The sequence below is a fragment of the Mobula birostris genome, chromosome 19, assembly GCF_030028105.1.
Source record: "Mobula birostris isolate sMobBir1 chromosome 19, sMobBir1.hap1, whole genome shotgun sequence".
Taxonomy (NCBI): Eukaryota; Metazoa; Chordata; class Chondrichthyes; order Myliobatiformes; family Myliobatidae; genus Mobula; species Mobula birostris.
The window spans coordinates 42,832,122-42,853,525 of record NC_092388.1 but is presented as its reverse complement, the minus strand read 5'-3'; the positions used below and the strand labels follow the sequence as shown (position 1 = coordinate 42,853,525).

Below are 21,404 nucleotides of genomic sequence, written 5' to 3'. Positions count from 1 at the left end.
TAGATGGCATTGGCATTCAGTGGACCTACAGTTTAACAATGAGCTGACTTCCATTCTGTGGTTATTGTTACAATTTGTAACAGTGCTGAAACTTGAAATGCTGACAATGTAAACATGTTGAAGCTCTAAAATGTTCCAAAGTAAAGGTTGTGGTACATTTATTATTTAGAAAATTTATGAATTATGTTCATTAATACATTAATTGCAGGGTATTTCACAATTATATTAACATAGATTTACATAGATTTTGTGGATTAACGTATTCAAAATTATATAAACAAATTCCAACTGCGTGGCAACAAAGGCTATGTGCGCAGGAGCTTTTCAGTCACTATGCTGTCACGCAGCTTAAAGGGGTAGATCTGGGCTTATTGCAGCCTTCTATCGTATTGAATTCTACATTTTCAGATAACTTGATATATCGGTCTATATCAATCGGCCATCTGTAATATTGCTCTTTTTTTTCCCTCCTTCCTATATTTCTCTCTAGTCGTGGGGGACATGTTCAGCCTTTTCTGCTGAGCCTATCTTTCAGCTCTGCATTTTGCAATTCCCACATTCTTTTGTTCTTGCTCTCGAACTGCTCCCATTCACTCATTGACAAGATAACCTTATGTCAGCTTAACCATTGTCACCCAAGTTTTATCCTGTCAGAGACATCCCCTTCCCCCATCCTTCCTGAAGCTACCAGCTTCTTTTGTGTCTTTTTCAGTTTCAATGAACTGTCTCTGACCTGAAACATTAACTCTGGTTCTCCTCCCACAGATGAAATCTACCCTGCTGAGTATTGCCAGTATTTTCTATTTCTGACTAAAAATACTTGTACTAATTATAATTATTGTGGAAAAAGTAATAAACAGAAGAGATTCTGCAGATGCTGGAAATTCAGAGTAACGCACATAATATACTGGAGGAACTCAGCAGGTCAGACAACATCTACAGACTAGAAAAGACGAGCGAAGAAGCCAGAATAAGCTGGGGGGGGGGGCGGGGGAGTATAAACTAAGAAGTGATAGGTGAAGCCAGGGGAAGGGGATGAGGTAAGAAGCTGGGAGGTGATGGGTGGAATAGTTAAGGGGCTGGAGAAGAAGGGATCTAATAGGAGAAGAGAGTGAACCATGGAAGACAGGGGCATCAGGGGGAGGTGATAGGCAGGTGAGGAGCAGAGGTAAGGGCAATTGCAGAGTGGGGAATTGAAGATGGAAGAGGGAGAAAACGTTACTAGAAGTTGAAGAAATCGATGTTCATGCCATCAGCTTGCAGGCTATCTAGAAGGCCTTAAAGCTCTCTGCTTCTTTCTTGACAACAGACCCAATCATTTCACCTCCACCACCACTCTCCTGCATCTGATGGAACTGGTCCTCGCCCTCAACAGTTTCTCTTTTGGCTCCAAACTCATGGTGTAGCCATGGACACCTGCATGGACCTGTGCCTGCCTTTTCGTTTGCTATGTTGAATAGTCAATGTTTTCCAAGCCTTCGCTGGTAATGTTCTTCAACTCTTTCTGTGCTACATTGATGGCTGCATTAGTGCTGCTTCTTGCACATGTGCTGAACCCATCAATTTCATCGTAGCCTCAAACAGTCCTTCCATGTGAGGCGACACTTGGGCTGCAAATCTGTTGTGGCCGTCTAATGTATTTGGTGCATTGAATGTGATCTCATTTGCATTGGTGAGACCTGATGTGGATTGGGGGACCACTCTGTCAAGCATGTTCACTACATCTACAAAAAGCAGGATTTCCCAGAGGCCAACCATTTTAACCCCAGTCCCCATTTCCATTTCAACATGTCAGTCGATGCCACCCTCTGCTGCCATGATGTGGCCACTCTCAGGTGGAGGAGCAACACCTCATATTTTGTCTAGGTAGCCTCCACCATGATGATATTAACATCGATTTCTCCAACATGATATTCTAGTCAAAAAAAAGGAATATTCTGAAATAAATATAGAAATTTTGGTAGAATCATCATTTTAACTATATGAATACAACCAACAAGTGAAAATGTAAGTGGACTCCATCTATTAAATAAATACTTCATAGAGTCTACTAAGGGAACAAAATTAGCTTTATAAAGATCCTTATATTTTTTAGTAATTGTAATACTTAAATATCTAAAAGAGTCTGAAACTTTAAAACGAGTATTATCATATATAGAAACAGAATCGTTTAAAGGAAACAATGCACTTTTACTAAAATTAATTTTATATCCTGAAAAACCTCCAAATTCATTAAATAATTTTAGCAGGGCAGGAATGGATTCATCAGGGTTAGATATATAAACCAATTAATCATCAGCATAAAGAGAGACCTTATGCATGGTCTCATTCACAAAGATCCCATGGATATTTTTAGCCTCATGAAGAGCAATAGCAAGGGGTTCTAATATTAAATTAAACAACAAAGGACTTAATGGACAGCCTTGCCTTGTCCCCCGTGAAAGCTGAAAAAAAGGAGACCTACAATTGTTAGTAACAACAGTAGCAATAGGGGCTTTATATATCATTTTAATCCAATTATTGAAATTAACACCAAAGCCAAATTTCTCTAAAACATTGAATAAATATTTCCATTCGACTCAGTCGAACGCTTTTTCAGCATCCAAAGATACAACACATTGTGGAATTTTAGAAGAGGATGAATATATAATGTTAAGTAGTCTCCGAACATTTGAAAAGGAATAGCGACCCTTTATAAAGCCTGTTTGATCTTTACAAATAATTTTACCCAAAATATTCTCCAACCGATTGGCCATTATCTTTGACAAAATCTTAGCGTCAACATTCAGTAACGAAATAGGTCTATATGAAGCACAGAATATTCCTATTTTTTTGACTAGGAAGTTTTTTGATCGGATTGATTCTATTATTTTATCTTTTATTTGGAATAATAAAAGGCCAAGAATTAGTAAATGTCATTTACAAAAATTGAAAAAGGATGGAGGTCTTGCTTTGCCTAATTTTAGAATGTATTATTGGGCTGTTAATCTGCGATATATGTCTTTTTGGTTATACTGGGTTGCTAAGAGTGATCGGCCAATTTGGGTAGACCTGGAACTAAAACTTGTAAAACAGTTTTATTTAACCTCGTTATTGGGGGCTCCTTTACCTATGCAATTAGGTAAAGTTGTTAATTTAAACCTATATCCTGTGATTAAGTATTCTTTACAAATTTGGCTCCAGTTCTGCAATTTTTTTAATCTTAAAAAATTTAAACTTTGTAGTTTAATTTACCAAAGTTACTTTTTTAAGCCTTCTTTGAATGATCCAATTTTTCTACTTTGGAAAAATAAAGATATTAATTCTTTTTTGGATTTATTTAAAGAAGATAGATTGATGTCCTTTGAACAATTAATTGATAAATATTCTCTTTCATACTCACACTTTCTGCAATACCTTCAAGTTAGACATTTTTTACAAAAATATTTAAGTAATTTCCCTTACATATAGGAGGCTGACCTGTTAGATACTATTATGAGTATGAATCCTTTGATTAAGGGTTCTATTGGAAGAATTTATAATTTACTATTACAATGGGATAAGCGTCCTTTGTCTAAGATTAAACAGGATTGGGAAAAGGAACTTAATTTGACTTTTATGACAGAGGATTGGATGCAGATATTGAAGTTGGTTAACTCTTCTTCAATTTATGCTAGCCATTCATTGATTCAATTTAAAATTGTACATCGTTATCATTTGACAAAGGAGAGACTTTCTAAAATCTTTCCTAATGTTGATAGTCATTGTGATAGATGCAACATGATGATATTAACATCGATTTCTCCAACATGGTAAATTTTCCCTCTCCTGATTCCCTCTTCAATTCCCCGCTTTCAACCCCCCCTTACCTCGTTTTCACACCTGTCTATTACTTCCCTCTAATGCCCCTCCTACTTCCCCACTCTCCTCTCTTATCAGATTCCTTCTCCTCTAGCCCTTTACCTTTTCCACCATCACCTCCTAGTTTCTTACTTCATCCCTCTCTTCCACCCATCTGGCTTCATCTATCACCTTCTATCTTCAACTCCTCTCCCTCCCCCACCCCCCCCCCAAGCTTTATATTCTGTATTCACCTTCCTTTCCACTCCTGGTCTCCTGGTGAAGGGTCTTGGCCCGAAACATCAACTGTTTATTGATTTTCATAGATGCTGCCTGACCTGTTGAGTTTTACCAGAATTTTCAGTTTTGCTCTATTTATTTTGAAACATATTTTTGAAATAAAAAATGCTGGATATTTGACATAAACCAATTTAATTTTTCTTACTTTTAGCAGATATGAGACCCAACGGATATGAAAATAAACCTGGAAAAATTACATTCAATTTTCACTCAAAGTTTTACATCCCTACATTTTAATCAAGTGTAGAAATGAAATTGAGTAAAATATCATGTGACAGAAGAAATTAGATTGTATGTAGTTCATTAACCATGATGTAAATAATAAAATTGGCCAGCTGCTTGCATAAAGTGTCATGAGAGATTATGACATGGTGTAGCAATATCATTTCATTATCTAAAAGATTATCTAAAGGAATTTGGCATGCTCCCATTAACCCTTAACCAATTTTTATCAATGCACCATAAAAAGCGTTCTGTCTGGATGCATCAGGGTATGGTGTGGCAGCTGTTTCACGTATGACCAAAAGAAATTGCAAAGTCATGGACAAGACATCACGGGAACCAACCTCCCCTCTATGGATTCTGTCTGTACTACTCGCTGTGTTACCAAAGCAGTCAGTATAAACAAAGACTCCACCCACCCTGGACATTCATCGGGCCAGAAGATACAAAAGCCTGAGAGCACGTACCACCAGGCTCATGAACAGCTTCTTGTACGTTAAGATGTACTCTTGGCCTCATAATCTACCTCATGTTGCACTTTATCGTTTACTTGCACAGCACTTTTTCACTTTATTCTGCATTAGTTATTGTTTAATCTTATTCCTGCTCGATGATTTAATCTGTATAACAGTATGCAAGACAATCTTTTCGCTGTGTCTTCAAGTTGAAGTTTAATTGTCATTCAACCATACACAGGAATATAGCCAAACAAAACAGTTCCTCTGGGGTCAAGGTGCAAAACACAGTACTAAAAGTAACACACAGCACACAATATATATAGCACCTGTAATTATGATAGCAGAAAAACCAATATTAAAAAGAAAATAATGTAAGTGCCTGAGTATCATGGCCTATAGATTGATGGTGCATGGATTTTGTCCTGGTGTCGCGTTTCAGCCAAAACAAGCTGCAACAGTTACTCATTTCATGCAATTGCAGCCAGAGACGAAAGCGGTCCAGCTTGTCTTCTCGGGAGTGAACACTGTAGGGCTGCACTGAGGGGAGGAGCCAGCCCCAAAACCTGAATCCAGAGGGACGCAGCCAGCTCTGGTGGCCTCTTCACCGTCAACGGCAACAGGCAGTTTCGAGGCTTGAGGAACTTGTCGCACAACAACCGAGGCAATGCAGCTTGCCCACTGTCAGTCTCACCAATGAACCAGTGAATTGGACGCAGTATTCTACAGTACCAATATCCAGCAGGGTCTCACAATCACAAGAAAAGTGTCCTTGCCAATCATTTCCACCATCTGTTGGATTGCACACCACCTGGGTGGCTGAAGCAAGATCCAACACGATGTTTGCCAAGATACCACGGTATCTTGATGTATGACAATAATAAACCAATACCAGTTCCAGGTTCTGTCAGATTGCAATGTGTAAATTGGTTGCTTCAGGCCCCTTATTACAAGAGTGACCACACTTAATAAGTATCTCATTAGATACTGTCCCTGCAAGAGCAAATTCCATAAATATTTAAAAACTTTGAGATTGGGCATACTGAGGATAAGAAAATTAAGACTTTGCAAGGGAAAAGAAGAATTTCAGTGTAAGAGAGCTGGTAGGTTTTTTTTGCTTTAATGTTTATATGAGAATCTGTAATGGACATTTTGGTCAGTTTCTGAAAGCGAAAATTCGATTTTTTAAAATCAGAATTTGATGTTACAAATCTAATGATAAACAAATGGCTGAGGTGAAGTGTTAAAATGAAGATATTTTGCCTCTGCAACAGGATACAGATGAGTTGAATGAGTCGGGGAAGACAGGGCAAATGGGGTCTCATGTCAGAAAGTGTGAGGTCATGCACTCTGGTAAGGTAGACTTCCTACGTGGAAAAAAATTTCAGATGTGCCAAGTGCAGACGGATCTACAGTTGACCATGAATCACAAATAGGGAGGCAAAGGGCATGCTGACTTTTATTACAAGAGGAATGGTATTTAGAAATAGAGTTGTTAGAGTGGTACAGGGTTCATATTAGGCCACAATTTGAAAGCTGTGACAAGTTTTAGTCCCCTTGTTTAAGAAAAAATATACTGGTGTTGGAGGCAATCGATAAAAGGTTTACAAGGTTAATTCCTGGGATGGAAAGGTTGTCTTGGCACAAGCAGATTTAGATTGCTGTTTGGGATTTAGTAGAATGAAGAGCCATCACAAAAAAGCAAACAATATATAGGAAAGGGATCATGATAGGAGAGGTGTTGAAATAATTACAGATGCTGAAAATCTGAAATTAAAATAGAAAATGTTGGAAATACTCAGCAGGTCAAACCACATCTGTGGGAAGCGAAACAGTTAAATCACTGTCTTCAACCTGAAATGTTAACTCTTTCTCTTCCCTAGATGTTGAGATGCTTTGAATCATAGGAGGATTTTGAACAAGAGGATATAGTTAAAACATTTGGGTAGCATTTAAAGCTGTGGAGCATAGTGATTTCTTCTCACAGACAGTGGTGTATCTCTGGAATTCTCTTCTCCAAAAGCTTGTGGAGGCTAGTTCATCTGGGGTAGTTGAAGGGGAAATAGATATATTTTTGAAAGAGCAGGGGACTGGAGGCTGTGGAGAACTAGAAATGAGGCTTGAGGCAGATCAGTCATCTTGTATGAAATAGCATGACAGACTTGAGGGGCTGAGTGGATTTTCCTGCTCCTATTTTCTTATTTTCAAATGTTAGTTGGTCATTTCTTTTGCCTCAAACCCATTTTATTAAAATATGATCTCCGAAGTGTTACAGACCAAGATGTATTCAAACCTGCATACCCTTGCATAATTGGGGCTCATTGTAAAATTCCTTTTCCTTATTAAATGAGGAATCTTATGTTTATTTTTCAGAAAGGAAGCCATGCTAATTTGCACTCTGTGTAGTATTGACTTTCTCCTGGGGTGATATGAGACACAATTATTTAATTAGTTAACTCGGAACCCATATTTTATATGTTCTGCATGTGTGATGACAGTATTGTATTTGCCATGATAAAGGGGAGCAGTATATAAATGATGAACAGATGCATATTGCAATATGAATGTCCGTAGCAGAGAATAAAACACTTGCATAATAGAAGTCGGTGATGACTTTTATTGCAACGTAGTTTGTTTTAAGAGCTCACTGATTCTGATTTTACTTTGTTTAACCTTTGCGGATTAAAATTTAAAAGCATTACTGTGTTACAGGATTTTCTGTTTGAAACGCTGCTTTATAATTAAGCCCAGGAATTATCCCATTTCTTGAATAGCAGTGGAATTGTCTTTGGACCATGACAATATATACAACAATCAGGAGAGCAGTAGCATAGATAGTAGGGCACTTGGACCCTACTGAGCCAGATTCAATCCTGACCTCTGGTGTTGTCTGTGTGTCCATGCCAGTTCCTCCAGGTGCTTGTTTCTGATCCCAACCTAAACATGTGTGAGTTGTAGGTGAGTGGTGGGTCCTGGGTGGAATGAGGTTCTTATTTAATAGGCTAAAGAGCCTGTTTCTGTGCTGTATGACTCTTAAGTGGAGAACAATTGAAGGTTAATGTAATCTGTCCCTTCTAAGGTCAATTTGTTTGGTTTATCTATTATCAAAAGTAGATAGTAATTTGTTTAAGGTGATAAAAAACAGGCTTTGATGTGCAGATTTGAAGTTTGTTATAAGGAGCTAGAGGGCACATAATTATTTTGAAGGTGCTTCCTCCCTCGCCTCCCCAATATGGCAATAGCAAATACTACACTTTTGTCTGTAAATCCTACTCTCTCTGCCTCTGTCAATTTCTCCTTGGAAACAAATATTGTGAGAACATCTTTATACTTTTGTCATTTTGGTTCTTCTTTTGAAAAGTGCTGAACCTCTTCAACCTCATTGCAAAGTTGGCATTCAGTTTGGAGGTTTTCTTGAAACTTCCATTGATGTCTGTTATAAGCATTTGCTGTAAGCACCTCTTATTCTCCAATCAGCAAAGCGATTAAATAAAGTGAAAATTGTCCTTTTCTGGTAAATGAGTTTCCTGCTGAATGGCTGTCCAAGAGATTGATGTTCAATTACTGGAGTCTTCAGGGCTGTCCAGAAGTTGGGCAGCCCTCACATACCCTAAAGTAGTAATTTGGGAATCAGCATCTGCAAATGCATTTCAGGACAGTGGAGCTGACTGCATTATCTCAAACTCACTCCGCTGGATGTTCCTTGGTACGTAAAGCATCAGCTTTCTGTCATTCACTGTGCCTTATTTATCGCTGAACTCCTGTTGATTATAACACTGATGGTATCACAAACTTGAATTTAGCCCTTGACTTGGGAGAGCATGTGGACCCTTTGGGTTTTATTTTGCTCCTTTTAAAGCCTAATTCAGGATTTCATTTGCACTCTGTCGCTAAAATGATAATGTTCTTGTTGGGTTGAGAGCCTCATTGCTCAAATAGGACACCTTTTTAATCAATAAATAACAATAAAAACTCTGCTGTTAGAATGTAATGGTCAAGAATCTGTCAGTGTACATGGGGACTTGAGCTGAATGACATTTCTTTAAGCTGTTGGAGCTCCAACAATTCTCAAAAAGCTCAATGCTATCCAGAACAAAGTTGCCTGCTTAACTGGCCCCCATGCACCACACTAAACATTCATTCCTTCCTTCACAAATGCACAGATAAACCGACACTGTGTACCAATCTTTACCCAATCTGCTTCACCACCAAAAAGGACAAAGGCAAAAGGGTTATAAAAACATCAGGTCTGCAGGTTGCCCTCCAAGTTGCACACCGTCCTGATCAGGTCCATCATCATTACTGGATTTCTGTTCTGGAACTCCCTATCCTGTACACTCTGGCAATAACGTCAGGTGGACCGCAATGGTTCAAGAAGACAACTTACCACCACGTTTTCAAGAACATTTGGGGATGGGAAACAAATGCTGGCCTTTCACAGATTTAGATTTCAGTTATTTAATGAAACCTTGATGGTAATCTGTAGCTATTGCTTAACTGTACGTCAGACTCAGAGGCAGGACTGAATGTGCAGCAGGATGTGTTATAGCTGAAATAACAGGTGATTGGCAGGATGAGTGCCAAGTGGCAAAAAGATACTGGGGTTGTTGCCTGATGAGTCTATCCTTCAGCTACTGCTTGAGGTCAGCACATCACGGTCCAAGCTCTCCAACTGCTCTGCTCCTTGCTGCATCCTTGTGTTGAAAGGTAGAACCACCAAACCATCTCATTCTAAGTATGATCCTTGCCTCCTTTACTCTTTCTCTTTTGTTTACAGACTTTAAAATAAGATTGTACTGTATATGGATACTCTTTTACATTCCTCTTTCTCTCTGCACACCACATCTCTCTTCTTCCTTTGCACTCAATTCCATCCCCCTCTCCCTCTCCTAGAAGGCCTCATCAGAGCTTTCCTTATGTAGGAGCTATGTGTGTATTTTTTGTCTGTCTGTGTTGTATTTTGTGTTGGGGGCATGGTAGGTGCAAATGAGTATAGTTACATATTCACGCTTTGTCTTTAGGTTCAATTTAGTCTAGTTCGAGCCAGGTGTGAACCATGAGGTGATATTTTTTAATTGACCGCTACAGCTTAAAATTGCTGTGCGATCACTAATTATAACATTGTATAGTCATTAGACAACTTATTTCGCTGTATCACTAGTTTTAGTTTCGTTTTTTTTATCACTGCAAGATTGTTTGTCTTTGCTGGTTTCTTAATGAAGGATCAAAAGTATCTTTTTGATTTTGGAAATTCATTATTTTGGAAGCGCATAATATAGTATCAATTCCTGCACTAAGTCTGAGCGGTTTTGGTTTGTGTTGAAGTAACCACTGCATTTTGTCAACAAAAAAAATTGTTGTACCAAATGAACACCAGTCTATGGCAAAGGTTTGCCTCAGACCTGTTGGCGAAATTGGAATTGCAACACTTCGAACAGCATGTCGGAAACAAGAACAACTTGCGGCAAGTAAACAACCTGTTGTTGATTTACGCTATGTATGTGTGGTTTGAACACAGTTTTGAATGGTCATTGCTACCTGTCCATTGGGGACCATTGCTCAATCATGTGATGGTTGCTAAGAGTATTGCTTTGGTTTGTTGAACTGTTGAAACATTGTTCAGGTTGCAGACATTTGCATTTGTCCGGTTTAACTGCTATGGATGCGCAAGCAGTTTGTTTACATTTATTGATTGGAATATCGTTGGCTCCTCGGGCAAACAAAGAGTTCATTGGGAGTTGTACAATAAGGAAAAAGTAACTTGAGTGAATCAATGTGTGGAACTAACATCAGCGACCCTAATATTGGAGCTGGCAAAAGAGAAATTAAATTTACAAACGTTTGTACTTTGAAAGCTTTAGTGGATAGAATCAAAAGTCTTCTAAAGGAATACAAAGTGATTGTAAACAAATTAAAGGTTTAGTACCGTCAGTTAAGGATCTTATAGGAAATAAAGAAAATGCCTTACAGGTGCAATCTCATCTAGAGGACTTGAGAGGTCTCTGTGAAGCTGTTGCTAAGCAACATAGCATGCAATTGTCATTACTTCCCAAGGTTGAGCAAGACAAACAGAACCAGTGTTTTTCAAACATTAGATGCCTTAGTAGAACATTCACAGGGGGATGTTAAAGAATGGTTGACCCAAACATGTTCCACTGAGGGCCATGTTACTGCAACAAGTGAAAATGTATGTCACTTTTCATCAGACAATGTTTCTTAAATTCCAAGGCACGTTATGACTACGCTTATAGCAGAGGACCCACAGGATAACATAGACCCAAGTGATAGTGTGTCAAATGTCAGTGCTTCAAGTTCTGCAGGCAGAGCATCTTCTGTATCTAATACCTCCACTGCATGGTTGGTTTAGCTGCATTAATGGCACAGCAACAATTATTGAAGCGGAAACATGCTCTGGAAGGGCAAGATGAAAGGCCACAGAAAGAAAGTAGCAGCTTAAGTGGCAGGAAGAAATTGCTGCACAGGTGGCCAAGAGCTTCAAGTATCATGCAGTCCCAAGGGCTTTTGAAAATAGTGTTGAAGGCAAGACTGACGGCTATAGTGACTGCCTCTGATTCATTGAACAGTGCACTAGAGGTCGCCCTAGGGAATTTGTCAGAAGTTGCCAGCATGTTGGCCCTAAGAAAGGATATGTGAAGGCCAAAGCTTTGCTGCAGGAACATTTTGGTAATGAACAGCAAGTTGCATCCAACTACATGTAGAAGACTATTTCTTGGGTACCTATCAAATCTTAAGACGTGAAAGCTCTTCAAGACTACAGTCTTTTACTGAGAGGTTGTTGCCATGGAAGTGTGCAGCACGTGTGAGCTGGATGTGCCTACGGATATGTCGATTGTTGTAAAGAAATTGCTGTATATGTGCAGGGATTAATGGAGAATAGCGATCTGTAAGCTACAAGAAAAGGTGCAACAATAAAACTACTTCCATTGACATTGCTTTTACAGAAAGGCAAGCAAAGATTGTTACAGACCCAGTATTTGGGAACTTATACAGGCTGCCACATTACCTGCAATAAGCAAGGGTGTAAACAAAACTAAGTCTCAATTTCATTCTAAGGCTACAGAAAGTTTTGGCCACTACTGTGGCCTCTGTGAGAAATAAAGCTAAAACTGAACCTGGAAGGGAAATGGTTTCGTCAGCCAAAATGGTTTGTTTGTTCTGCGAGAGTGAACTTACATTGGATTTCTGCCCTCAGCTGGGGAAAAGGGCTCATAGTGAGAAGATTGCCTTCCTAAAGGAAAATGGTCTGCTTTGGCTGTTTGTGTACAGGACACATCAGCAAGGATTGCAGGAAGCATCTTTCATGCAAGGTATGCAGTGACAAGTATTCTAACATACTTCATATTCACACTAACAAAATGGGTGCAGAATCAAAACAAGCCTTGAAAGAATCAGACACACCAGTGAGTAGTGCCGTGGTATCTAATGGTTTTACAGGAACTGGCGATCATGATTGTAAACTTCCTATAATACCAGTTCAGGTGAAGTCTAAAAAAGGTAACGAGACAGTGGTTACTTATGCTTTCCTGGATTAAGGAAGAACAGCAGTGTTCTCCACAGTGGACCTCATGAACAACCTCAACCTGATAGGAAAAAGGACCCACATTCTCCTATGCCACCATGAGTCAAGAGAAGGTCATAAGTAGCTATATTGTTCCAGGATTGGAAGTGGCTGGCTTAGATGGTGAAAACTATTGTGACCTACCCATTATCTGTACGCAGGGAAGTATGCCTGTTCACAAATGGATCATTCCATGACAGAGGGATTTTCAGGGACAGTTTCAACTGAAATATGTCCATTTGCCAGAAGTTGACAGGGACAAACGTGCCTAAAGCACTGGAATTGTTGCAAGTAATTCACGGGGTCTGTAATGGACCCTTCGCAATTAGAACAACATTGGGCAGGACTGTGAATGGACCACTGGAAGAGACTGTGCACAGCCAGAGTTGACATTTAACAGGATCTCAGTTTTGATCTTGGATGAGGTTTGGCAGCAGCAGTTTAAGGCAGACTTCCCTGAATGCAGTCAGAATGAACAACCTGGTTTGTCAAGAGAAGACCACAAATTCATGGAGCTGGTTGTAAGTCCTGCAAAATTGGTGAATGGCCAGGACAAGATTAGTTTACCTTTTGAGAAAGAAGGAGGTTAACATGCCAAATAGGAAGATTGCTGAACAGCATCGTCTGAACCTAAGGAAGAGGTTTAAGAAGGATTTGTCATTTCTCACTGACTACACAGTTTTCATGAAGGATGTCATCTCCAAAGGTTTGCTGAAAGAGTGCCAGCAGAGGATCTGGAATGCAATGATGAGAAAGTCTGGTATATTCCACAACAGAAAAGGGAAACTTCATTTTTGTTTGACTGTGAAGTGACTTTTCAGGGAATATCACTGAATGATCAGCTTTTATATAGACCAGATCTTCGTAGCTCACTGATTTGAGTCATAACCAGATTCAGCAAAGAACCAGTGGTGATCATGGCAGATACTGAATCGATGTTAAGCCAGGTTAAAGTACCAGCAGAAGATACAGATCTGCTGAGGTTTCTCTGGTAGCCTGATGGTGAGCTCAGCCAATATATGGTGGACTTTAGAAAGGTGGTACATCTCTTCGGAGTAACTTCATCACCAAGCTGTGTCAACCCCATTCTTAGGAAATGCACAAAAGACAATGGCGAACAGTTAGGCTGCGAGACAGTGGATAAAGCTCTGCAGTGCTTCCATGTTGATGACTGCCTTGTGTCAGTGCCCGCTGAGGAAGAGGCGGTGTCTCTCCATCCGTACTTTGTATCCAATTGTGCTAAAGGTGCTTTCGGCTCACAAAGCAACAGACGTAGTGTGCTATCTGTGATACCAGAAGAGCAAAGTGCAAAAGACATGAAGGATTTGGATTTGGATCAAGATATACTATCGGTAGAGAGAGTACTGGGTGTAGAATGGTGCATTCAGTCTGATACTTTCAAGCTTAAGATCATGATCTAAAATGGATAACTCACCAGAAGTAACAGGTGGGGTCTTCACAGTTGCTTCCTTCTATGATCCTTTAGGAATCTTGAGTGTGGTGGTACTATCTGCTGAAAAGATCCTACAAGGCCTATGTAAGAAAGGGCTTGGCTAGGATGTCACTGTACCTACAGCAGTTGTTCACGAGTGGTCAAGCTGGCTGGAAGAACTGCCAGTTGGAAGATTTCAAAGTTGTTGGAATTTTGAACCCTCTGGATTTTGCAGAGCCGCTACTGCACAGTTACACCACTTTATGGATGCAAGCAAAGATGGCTAAGGAACAGTGACCTACCCATTGCTGCACAACTTGTGCTCTCGGGTGCACAGTGCCTTTATTATGGGAAAATCTAGGGTGGCTCCACTGAAGTCGGTTTCCATCACTCAGTGATGGAGCTCATCACTACTATGATGGCAAGCTGTATGGACACAATGCGGAGGATAGAGTTGCACATGCAGTTTCATGAATCAATTTTTTTGGACTTGATAGTACTTCTGTGCTAGAGTATTTCAAGAATGAAACTTCCAGGTTCTGAACTTTCATTGCTAACAATTTCAGAAATTATTAAGGTCTTACATGCATCTCAATAGAAATATCTAAACACTTCAGGCAGTCTAGCAAATGTGGCCTCTAGAGGGTTGAAGGTGAAAGCATTCCTGAAGAATGAGATATGGGTCTCAGGATCTCATTGTTGTCTTCAGCCTGAAAGAGAATGGCTTCTGAACCCTGATTGTTCTGGAGAACTTCTGCGAGATGATTCGGAAGTCAGGAGGAGTGTTACAATAAATGCCATGCAGATTGAAGAGGAGGAGGACGCAGCAACACACATAATCCATCACTTTTAGTCTTGGACCATTCGAGGAAGACAGTGGCCTGGATTCTTAGATTAAAGAACCTGCATTTTTTTCTCAGTCAGAAGAGGAAGTAATTGAACATCGCTCTTCCTCAGTCTAACTCGGATGAAGAACAACATGGGTTTTCTTTAGAGAGAGATTGAAAGATCAGAGGTCAGATCAGCCAAGGTTGTCTCTCAGTGGAAGTGCTCAGAAAGACTAAAATGGAGAACAGTGCATTTTGCTAAAGAAAGATTTCCAGATGAATTCTCAAGTTTGCAAAGGGGCGAAAGTTTAATCCATTATTTGAAGATGGTGCCTTGAGAGCTGGTGGACAGCTTAGTAGGTAGTCATGCTTGAAGAGTAAACATCCTGTTATATTAGCAAAGGATCTTCATATTTCAGACATCATTCTGAGATACGTACATAAAGAGGTGGGACATGGTAGCTGTAACCACGTTACTAGGTTACTGGAAAAATAAGAGGTTACCAGTGCTAGTACAGCTATAAGAAGAATCCTGTCTAAGTGTGTTTGTCGACAACTGCAAAAAGCACCAGGATGCTAGCACATGGCAGATCTATCTCTGGACAGGATCTCTGCAGATGAACCTCTACACGTGTAGGAGTAGATTACTTAGGATCTTCTGAGGTGAAGAGCAGAGAGTGTACACGAAGTAGTAGGGGGTCATACTTACCTGTCCAGCTACAGTGGTGCTAGAAAGTTTGTGAACCCTGTAGAATTTTCTCTATTTCTGCATAAATATGACCTAAAATGTGATCAGATCTTCACGTTCACAGCTGTTCACATTGAAGTGGTATCTTCTTGAGACACAGATTCCTTTGTCAATGCACTTTGATGTTTTATATCAAGACGAGGACAGGTTCATGAACTATGTTCTGACAATGCAACAATCTTTGTTGGAGCTGAACGTGAGTTACAAGAAGCCATTGAGAAGTGGAGTTATTCTCAGATCAGTGATGTCCTCCTTCAAAAAGGAATTGTGGACTTTTAACTCCCCCGGCAGGTTCACATCATGGAGGAACATGGGAGAGATTGATCAAGTCTGTGCAAAAGTCTCGTCAGTTCTACCATGAAGGCACAGAATCTTGACGAAGAGGATTTCCACACAGTCCTTTGTGAAGTTGAGGCTATTGTCAATTGTCTTCGAATTAGTAAAGCATCTTTCCAAGCCAGTGATTTGGAAGCACACCCAACCATCTGTTACTTTTGAAGACCTCAACATCCTTACCACCAGGAGAGTTCCAAAAGGTAGACGTTTATGTTCATGGTAGATAGAAGCAAGTCAAACTTGTCAAATTTGTTTTGGAAACAGTTGGTCAAGGAGTATTTACCATAGCGACAGGAGTGTCAGAAATGGTCAGGTATAAAATGCAGTTTCCACCCTGGAGACATTGTGCTTATAGTTGATGACACAGAACCTCAAATCTCATGGATCATTGGAAGAGTCATTCAAGTCTTTCTAGACAGAAGAGATTTGTGTGGCTGGCGTGCATCAAAACCAAACCAGCTGTCTAGACAGGCCTACAACCATGATTTGTCTTCTACAGGAGACGAAGGTTTGAGAAGCTGCAGCTGTAGAAGTTTCATGATTTTGACCTGACTTACTGACTTGACAGAGAATGGTGATAAAGGTCACTCTGTACCGGGCTGAGTGTTGGTAGTCTATAGTGATCCCCAACCAGTGGGCCACGGACCGGTAGCGGGCCGCAAAGCATGTACTACCGGGTCGCGAGGAAACAATATGAGTTGGCGATATGAGTCAGCTGCACCTTTCCTCATTCCCTGTCACACCCACTGTTAAACTTGGAACACACGCGTCATACACGTCAGCGCGGGAAGAAGATCAACTCCTTGAGCTTGCAAATGATGGTGGGCTGGAAAGTATGTTTGACATAACATCTCTGCTGGCATTCTGGATCAAAGTCAAGGCTGAATATCCTGAGATAGCGGCAAAAGCATTGAAAACAATTGCTTCCATTTCCAACATATCTCTGCGAAGAATGCAACGAAAACTAAATCATGGAATAGACTGGACAGAAGGAACCCCCTTTGAGTATTGCTGTCTCCCATCACCCCTTGATAGGACCGTCTTGTTGCAAGAAAACAAGCCCAGGGCTCCCACTGATTCAGCGATATTGGTGTGTTGCAATGATTTTCTATGTTCATATGAGGAAAATATGCGCTGTGTGTTTAATAAATTCGTAGATAAACCCTTTTAGAAACAAAATTGAGTGTATTAGCCACTTATAAGTGACTTATAGTTGACTTATCACCTATATTCCGGTCGTGATTAACCCCCCCCCCCCCCCAAACTAGGGTTGCCAACTGTCCCATATTAGCCGGGACACCTGTATATTGGGCTAAGTTGGTTTGTCCCATATGGGACCGCCCTTGTCCCGTATTTCCCCCGCTAAGGTAGAGCGTTCCTATGAAACCTTTCGTGCCGAAATAGCGCAAAGCAAAGAAGCAATTACCATTAATTTATATGGGAAAAATTTTTAAGTGTTCCCAGACCCAAAAAATAACCTACCAAATCATACCAAATAACATATAAAACCTAAAATAACACTAACGTATAGTAAAAGCAGGAATGATGTGGTAAATATACAGTTTATATAAAGTAGAAATAATGTATGTACAGTGTAGGTTCACTAAACAGAATCGCCAAAAATTGTAGAGAAAAATGGGCACATACACGCATGCGTATGGCATGTGTGCGCACGTCACGCATGTGTACACAGGTGCCCGTGCAAGGCTTCATGGTCATGGTAGTCTTGCTCGGGGTAAACACAGTGAGAAAGTTGGCAACCCTACCCTGCCTCACCCCCCCACCCCATCGTTGGGTCTGCGAGAATATTGTCAATATTAAACCGGTCGGCGGTGCAAAAAAGGTTGGGGACCCCTGGTCTATGACCTAGGTAATGGTTATATGTTTTGACTTGAAGAAGAGGGAAGAAAGAGGACATTTGTATTTGTATAAATGTTATAATGTTTATCCTTGAAGAGTTTGTGTCTCCTATTTTTAGCAGTATGTCGTCTATTGTATTTTATGTTGCGTGTTTATTGTGGGTAACTTGTCATGTGGATTGGGGCATGGTAGAAACATATTCACATTTTGTCTTGAGGTTCAGTTTAGTCTAGTTAGAGCCGGGGTGAGCTGCAGGGTGTGTTTTTTTTCGCTGCTGCAGCTTAGGATCTCTAGTCGATTGCTAATTAGACCATTATATCATTATTAGACCACTTATTTTGCTATATTGCTAGCTTTAGTTTCATTAGTTTTACTATAACAAGATCATTCATCTTTGCTGGTTTCTTCATAAAAGATCAAAAGTACTTTTTCGATTTTGGAAGTTCATTATTTTAGAAGTGCGTTGTACCTGTGTCAACTCCCATACTCAGTCTCTGAGTGGTTTTGGTTTGTTTTAAAGTAACTGCTACACTTTATCAAGAACTTCTAATTTCCTTCTTTCATTCTTCTCTGCTAACTGGCAACGCACTTTCTCCCACACCCACCACTGTTTCACCAGCCACATGTTCCTGCTAGAAGTTGAATCCAGAAAAATACCATAAACAGCAAAGCAATAAATGTAAGCTTCATATACCATAAATTTCTAATTGCTAATAAATGTCATTTAGAATTACATTTTTTAACATTTCTAAAGATGTCCTGAGCCTATTTAAGGAATGTTGATATTGTTCGCAAATTGGAAAAATTAATGTATATTAACATCTTCTTTCTCTTTTTTGCACCCCCTCCCCACCTTTCCCTTTTCCCCTTCTCACCCCAACATCCTCACTGGTTCCTGTCTCTAGTCAAGGCAGGAGGTATGCGCATTGTGAAAAAGCACCAAGGTTCTGCAAACCAGTCTTCTGCTGAGAAAGATAAAGAGAGTGAAGATTGGGAAAGCAACAGGTGAGGTTTACTTATCTTTAAATGCAATAATCATTAGTCCTTCCTCAAAGTTAGAAAAGCGAACTGTGTACTGATGACGTGACTTTGCTTAGAGCCATTAGTGTTTTATTGTAGCCTGCAAGATTAGCAGAATTAGCATACCTGATAGCAATGACGCCACATGTAGAATATTTCACACTATGCGTGGAAAGACATGTTTACTCTGTGTTTATGTATGTGTGACAGGTACTGAGCTTCTTGGGTCTGCATTTTAATTTCTCCCTGGATAAGTTAGGATAAGAGAAGTAAGGTACAGCAGCTGCTGGGGTCACCTGATTGAGATGGTGACAAATGGCTGGTGAAGTACTCATTGATTTTTGTACTGGGATTATTGTCTCAGAGCTGTTTATTTTGCAAGTACCTGTACCTCACTGCCTTCAAAATCTGCCAATGGCATTTGTTTTAAAAAGGCAATATTTTATGTTTCATTTTGAAGGTGTAAAGGAATATGAGGAAATGACTGAAGACTTCATGTTCATGACCAAATATCCAATAACTTCCTGCCCTCACTCCCCTCTCTTGCCACCCTCTGGACTCCAATCATCTTGAAAGGTTCATTATAGCCCAGATTTTAAATTTTAGAAATTACATGTAACATTTATCTGACAACTTTAGGCAAACAAATCTAGTGCAGGAAATCAGAAGGGCATATACTTTATATACTATATAGAGAGTTCTCTGCTCCCATAAAGGACTAACTCAGATTTTTTTTGTTTTTGAAGGAGTAGTTAAGGGATTTGCATCTGTTAACAGCAAAATGCAATGTACTTTATCATTTTCCAGTTTTACCATTCTCTATTTGCTCTGCCTTGCATTCTGTCATAAAGCCAAAGTAAATTGAAATATGAGAAATGGAAAACTTTGACCTTATCAAATAAAATTAATTTTACTTCAGACTTATTGCTTTTAAAAGAAAATGGCTGTAAGTTACTTGATGAACTGTCAAACTGTTTGCATTCGTGCACTTCCTAAGCGTAATCTTTACTTTTCATCTTAAAGATAGGTTAACTCGAAAACGTTGTAAAGTCTTAAATAATCATAGTCTTCCTGACATGATGGGCACCATGCTTCCTTCTGATGTGCTCGGTCTCTAAAAAAGCTGGTAATTAATCCAACTTGCCTGACCTCTGTCTTTGCCCCACTATCTTTTCTATTCCTATGTATTCAGTCTTCTTTTGAAAGCTAATACTGAACTTGCTTCCACCAATCACTCATCTAATGCATCATAAAAGCTCAGTATGTTTGAAGAAAAATTGTTCTTCATCTGAAGTGGTCCCATTTTTTAAAAAAAGTGTCATGAATAGTGTGGATGAAAAGATGGAGCTTAGCTATGAGATAGAGAAACCTGTATGCTAAAGTGCAATACAAGTTACTGTAAGATAAATATCTATTCTTAGCATGATCAGGTCTCACTCTGACATTAAACTTTTGCCAGGTTTCCTGTGCCCAGGCAAATTCTTCCCTTCAGCATCACATACTCTTGGTTGTGCAGACCGTTAATATGGCTAAATATTGAATCTGACTCATTCTCTGCAACAACTGGAAAAGCTTAACTTTGTCCATGCTTTACGGTGGAGCTTATACATGATTGATCAGTGACACTTGCAGCCAGTTCTAACTGGAAGCATATCAGGGGAGGGAACGTCGACTCAGACCATGAGAGGCCTGCGTCGGGCATTTTCATGCCTTACAAGGCGCAGATTGGAAGTCTGTGTGGGGCGCCGCTCCTCGCACAGACACTACAGCAATGTGTGATTAAGTGCCTTGCTCAAGGGCACAAACACGCTGCCACAGCTGAGGCTTGAACTAGCAACCTTCAAATCCCTAGACGAACACCTTAACCACTTGGCCACGTGCCCAACACATATAAACTATGCCTGTTTTGAGTTTGTAGTGGTGAAACAAAATGGAAGGACCTGTTGTTTACAGAAGCAGCTATGTAATTCATACACGAGGAAATCTGCAGATGCTGGAATTTCAAGCAACACACATAAAAGTTGCTGGTGACCGCAGCAGGCCAGGCAGCATCTATAGGAAGAGGTACAGTCGACGTTTCGGGCTGAGACCCTTTGTCAGGTCTCGGCCCGAAACGTCAACTGTACCTCTTCCTATAGATGCTGCCTGGCCTGCTGTGTTCACCAGCAACTTTTATGTGTGTGGTATGTAATTCATTTCCAACTTGCCAGTGACAGGAAAATAAAACCTTATTTACTAATATGAATAGGTAAACACTAGGACTAGAACATGAATTCCAGAGCTACTTGGGAAGGTGTGGAACCGCCAAGGCACAGGGTCGCAAGAATCTGCAAGAATTTGCAACTCCACCACAGGCAAAACACTCCCCACCATCAGGGACATTTTCAAGACGCGGTGCCCCAAGAAGGCAGCACCCATGATCAACGACCCTGTCAATCTGAAATGTGCCTTCATCTCTTTATTACCATCAGGGAAGAGGTACAGAAGCCTGAAAACCGGTACACAACAACTTAGGAGTAGCTTCTTCCCATTTGCTGTGAGATTTCTGAAACGTCTTTGAACCCATGAAAGCTACCTCGTTATCCCTTTTTCTCATTATTTATTTATTTTTGTCATTTATAGATGTTTATGTCTTCGCACCGTACTGCTGCCGCATAATAACAGATTTCAAGTCGTATTTCACTGATAGTCCGATTCTGAAATCCCGAAGGATTGAAATAAGCTAAATCTGATAAGTTTTCCTGACCCTCCATGAACAGTCAAAGAACAGAAAATATAATACCTGTTAAAATGGAGTTTCTGCTAC

The 21,404-nt window shown here is 40.0% G+C and overlaps 1 protein-coding gene across 1 annotated transcript in view; it reads left to right on the top strand.

Moving 5' to 3' along the window:
* The window catches only part of dap (death-associated protein), a 107,656-nt gene that overhangs the window by 9,869 nt on the left and 76,383 nt on the right, over positions 1 to 21,404 (top strand). The window contains exon 2 of the mRNA XM_072283523.1: positions 18,484 to 18,583. Within this exon, the coding sequence (XP_072139624.1) occupies positions 18,484 to 18,583 (100 nt within the window). The remainder of the gene's footprint in view (positions 1 to 18,483; positions 18,584 to 21,404) is intronic.